Source organism: Callithrix jacchus, chromosome 8 (genome assembly GCF_049354715.1).
Source record: "Callithrix jacchus isolate 240 chromosome 8, calJac240_pri, whole genome shotgun sequence".
In the NCBI taxonomy this organism is placed as follows: domain Eukaryota; kingdom Metazoa; phylum Chordata; class Mammalia; order Primates; family Cebidae; genus Callithrix; species Callithrix jacchus.
The window spans coordinates 110193842-110198622 of record NC_133509.1 but is presented as its reverse complement, the minus strand read 5'-3'; the positions used below and the strand labels follow the sequence as shown (position 1 = coordinate 110198622).

Sequence of the window (4781 nt, the reverse complement as noted above, 5' to 3'; positions counted from 1 at the left end):
CAAAAGCTGCTGCACAGCACTTTCCTGTCCCCAGAAGCAGTGCAGAATCTTAGCACAGCAATGGAAAGCATGTATTTGTCAAATATTCTAAAATCAGCTCTATAGTTTCTTTCTCCTCTTTGATAAGGGATCAGACAGAGGGTGTGTTCCCCTCCAGCAGCTACCCTTCTTGACAAACTGGTCTCCAATAATACCTTTCAGAAACTTACAAAACTTCCAGAATGAAAAGAGCACACAAGGTTGGTTGCATTCAACTTAAATGCTTTTATTGACAATGTCTTGGAACAATAAGCAAACAATGCTTAAATTTTTCATTCAAATTCACTTTCCACATGTCAAAAGACCAAGGTAGAAAAAAATAAAATAAAAATATAAATATCTGATAATCCATCTTAATAAATAAATTAAAAACACAATAAAACGTTTTCATGGAAAACTGTTAATGTCAGAACATTCAGACCACCTCAACAATGCATGATCAGTAACATTACAATGAACATTGATGTTGAAGAAAAACTACAGTACATGGATATAGCTAATTATTTCTATCTACCAGAAAATAAAGTCATGTTTTCTTAGTTTAATATTGATCATTTCTAATCAGAACACACTATTGCCAGGAACACAGTAGTTATTGTTAAAATCAGCTGCACTAGATACAATTTGAAAATATCCAGCACCAGGTTAATTCCAATAATGAACCCAATAGATTAGTTAATGCTATGAGAAGACTAAGGAGAAAGAGAAAAGAGACACAGACCCAGGCCTGGCTCAACATGCTACTAACTACCAGCTCTCTGAAGTGTCACTGGGAACAATACACACTCCATGCGTTTTGCTACATCTCCGGAAGAGGTAAGGACTTGAGTCCACACATGGATGCTTTCAAGTCCTTGAGGCCCACAGCCTGGTGTGTTTCACGCACAGATAAGGTCCTCCCTAGGTCTACAGGAACCCTCTAGGGAAGACGTGTTTCTCCTCTCTGTAATGCACCAGCTCGGGCAGTGGCACTTGTGGGTGCCAGCTGCCTCCCCTTCCCTGCCCACTCACAGGGCCAGCAGTGTGGGTGAGCTGAGCGAGTCAGAGGAGGGCTCATTGCTGCTGCTGCCCTTGCGATGGGCAGCTGCGCAGCTGGGGAAGGAGTCAGCCTCGGGGTAGGTGAAGACGAAGGAAGACGTGTAAGCAGTGCAGCTGGGAGTGCAGGTGACCACCGGAGTGCACAGGGGCTCCAGCTCTGTGGCCATGGGCCCCATCCCCAGGGAGCCACCATGCAGGGGCTCCCAGTCTGCTGCATAGAAGGACCCAGACAGGTCCATGTCTGGCACAGAGCGGGCCGTCTCAGAGCCACTGGGCCTGGATGATGCTGGGAACAGGAAGTCATCAAAGGGCTCAGCTTTCAGCTCCATACTGCTGATGCTCTTGACAGGCTCCACTGAGGGCTTGGGCTCAGGGTCATTGAGGAGAGGCAGGCTGAAGGCCTCCTCAGACTCCGGAGTGGCAGCCTCTGGCAGGCCCCCAGTCAGGTCAAGGGAAGCCACAGACATGTCTTCTGGGAAGCCCAGGTCATCAGGGATCTTGCAGGCAGGTCGGTGAGCAGCCAGGATGAACTCTAGTTTTTCCTTCTCCTTCAGCAGGTTGGCAATCTCGGTCTGCAAAGCAGACTTCTCATCTTCCAGTTGGTCTGTCTCCTGAATACAGAAGGATAAAGGAAAGCATAAGACATAGTCTTACTCAGGGACCCTTATGCCCAATCTCCAACTTTCCCCTTAAGTTTTAAAAAGGAACAACCCACAGAGTCTACCTACCGCTTGGAGTGTATCAGTCAGCTCCCTCCTCCGGTTGCGGCATTTGGCTGCAGCCATCTTATTCCTTTCCCTTCGGATTCTCCTTTTCTCTTCTTCTTCTGGAGATAACTAGAATATCACAAAAAAGACCAACATTCAGTAAAAGTGTCTGCCATCACCTCCATTCACCCACCCCAGTAGAACTGGCTCCTGCAGCTTCCCAGCTTCCTGGCACCCCCCACCCCCACCCCAGCCCCTGTGAAGCCATTTGTAACCTGCGGTTGCAGACCAGGTGTGACTTGCATTTGAAATAAGATCCTCAGCAAGAGAACAAAGAAGAGCCCAGCCCAAAAGCACGCAGTAGGAAACTTAGAGAAGAAACTAGGAGAGTACTTCTTAGGGTGAGACTCAAAGACTGACTTGGGATGGAGTGGGCTTGGAGCCAGGGTTCCCAGTTAGGGAGGTGCAGTCAGCCCCAGTGGCTTTCACCCTCACTACTGGGCTCCTCCATCTATCTCCAGGGCTGCTTCCCACCCAGCCCCCACCTTCCCAGGAAAGGTACGGAAGAGCCCCTCACCTGTTCCACCTTGCCCCTCCTGCCAATGCTCTGTGCTCGGCCGCCTGTCATGGTCTTCACAACGCCGGCCCTAGAGTAAGCCCCAGCGGAGGGAGTGGGGACTCCGAAGGGGTGAGGGGCTCTGGTCTGCGATGGGGCCACGGAGGAGACGAGGGCGGGCTGCACCAGCCATTGCAGGTCGGGACTGGTCGAGATGGCAGTGACCGTCGGAATGAAGTTGGCACTGGAGACAGCCAGGTCCGTGCAGAAGTCCTAGAACAAAACAGAAGGGGAAAGCCGACGTGAGCGAGCGAGTTCCGGACACAGGTGGGGCGAGTTCCCAGTGCCGCATGCAGCAGCAGAGAGAAATGATCCTGCCACGGACGTTTCTTCTTAAATGTCCCTCATCCTGGATGAAAGGTCTCCCCGTTTTCCTCCCAGGCATTCCGCAGCGCGGTGCCTGTCTCTTCATCCTGCCGCTGCGTTCCCGTTATCCCTTCAGCATCACTCGCTTGAAAGGGGGTTTGTTATAAATATCCCTGACGTCTGCGCTGACGCAGGCGCCGCTCCGGAGTCTCCAGAATGAACTCGCTTTTTATCAATGAAACTGCCTTACACACCCGCCCGCTGCACCCTCCTCCCTCACCCCTCCTCTCTGCTCCAGGCTGCCGGGGGAGGGGGGATTGTCGCTTTTTGCCACCTCCCCGGAGAAGCCAGGCGCTAGTTAGTGAGTCTCTGCTTGGGACACGTCTGCCCCAGCTAATGTCAGAGACCCGTCCTGGAGTGCAGACCAGGGGTTAATCGGAACGAACCTGCCTCAGAAGGGGGAACCAGTTCTTACTATGGCAGGCGTGCGTGCACTCAGAGCGAGTCCCGAGCCCCCGAGCCGGCACCGCTCCGGCCACAGGCAGCGTCCCTGCCGGCACCAGGGAGACCCCTACTCATCTCCTGGAGCGTCCCCCGCCCGGTGTCTCCTCCTCCGCGACCCCAGGCCCCTGGCCCCGCGGCGGCGCGAAGCCAGCCTTACCTGGCCGTTGACAGGCGAGCCCATGCTGGAGAAGGAGTCAGCGGGTGAGTGGTAGTAGGAGAGGCTGTCCCCTGCCGGGGACGCGCTGCTGCAGCGGGAGGAGGACGCCTCGTAGTCTGCGTTGAAGCCAGAGAACATCATCGTTGCGGTTAGGCAAAGCCGGGCGAGGGACCGAGGGGCGGAGACAGGTGGGCGCTGTGGAGCAGAGCTGGGTAGGAGCGCGGTCACTGCTCGCTCGTTCGCTGCGCCGCCGCCGCCGGCTCAGTCTCGGCTTCTCGGCTGCTCGCTGCAGTTGCGGTTGGAGTACGAGGCGCCGCAGCCACCGCTTTTATAGCAAAGCGGTTTTATGAATGAGTGAAACGTCACGGACTCAACCACGTTGGCGCCAGAGGGGTGGCGCGCCAGCCTGGGCGCCTCTGCAGCAGCTTAGCGGCCTCCCCCGCGCTCGCAGCCCCCTACCTGCGCCTTGGCACGTGTCTTAATTCCATGAGCATTTCGCAGTTCCTGTCTCAGGGGTCTTGTGGGTCCCCAAAGATGAGGGGCTGCGAGGACGGCTCCCCCCATGGCTACAGGGAAAGGCCGTGGAAACCTGCTGACGCAGATGTCCTAATATGGACATCCTGTGTAAGCGGGGAGGGATTGACGGGAACTGCTCGCGGGCTGCAGCCAACACCGAGGGTGCAGCGCGGGGGGAGGCGGGGGCCGCGGCCGGGGGAGGGGAGGCGGGAACGGCGCAGAATGCGAAAGAACATTCGCACCTGGTTCAATGCGGACCCTTGTACCCGAGGCCGGGGGGGATGGGGCAGGGGGCGCCTCTTTACCATGCTAAGAAAACTGGGGACAGTTCTGAGACCCAGGGATAGGAGAAACGGCCTCGGGTATACGGCCGGGAGGACTTAAGTGTCGGCTGCCAGAGGAATGCGCCCCTACCCGCATTCCCAATTCTGGCCCTAATTCAGTGCAAAACGTGGAAGCAGACCCTCACCCCTCGCCTCCAGCCCCCGGGCTCGAGCAATACTAGCACTGTTCCTGCGTTTGGAAGCCGAAGTGGAGATCCAAAATAAGAGAATACGATAACCTACTTTTATCTACGATACTGGGTACTTTATTTTTTTAAGGAAGACAGCGCATTTATTTATTTTTCTCGACCATGTGTGGGAATATTAACGAAACTGTCAAATCCCTGAGACACTAGCAGATAAACATTGTGCAAAACCCAGATGCGAAGACATTTGAAGGGGTCATTTGCCCAGTTCTGAGCTGGGGCCCAGGGCTAGGGAGTGCGGGGGGTGATTATGTGGGTAGGGTGGTCAGTTTAGGATGATAAGGTGGGGCGTGCTTCTTGCGGGGAACTCAAATCTGCGCTGGGGGGCTGGTTCGGTCCCGCCAGGAAGCTGTGCTTACGGGAGTCCGC

General features: G+C 54.7%; 1 protein-coding gene across 1 annotated transcript; it reads right to left on the bottom strand.

Annotated features, from left to right (window-relative positions):
* Nucleotides 1-244: 244 nt before the first annotated feature.
* FOS (Fos proto-oncogene, AP-1 transcription factor subunit) lies at nt 245-3667 on the bottom strand. The gene is made up of 4 exons (XM_002754121.4): nt 3368-3667; nt 2362-2613; nt 1806-1913; nt 245-1688 (listed from the first exon to the last, which is right to left on the bottom strand). The coding sequence occupies exons 1-4, from the start codon at nt 3506-3508 to the stop codon at nt 1047-1049; spliced, it is 1143 nt and encodes a 380-aa protein (XP_002754167.1). The 5' UTR covers nt 3509-3667; the 3' UTR covers nt 245-1046.
* Between the last annotated feature and the right edge of the window lie 1114 nt (nt 3668-4781).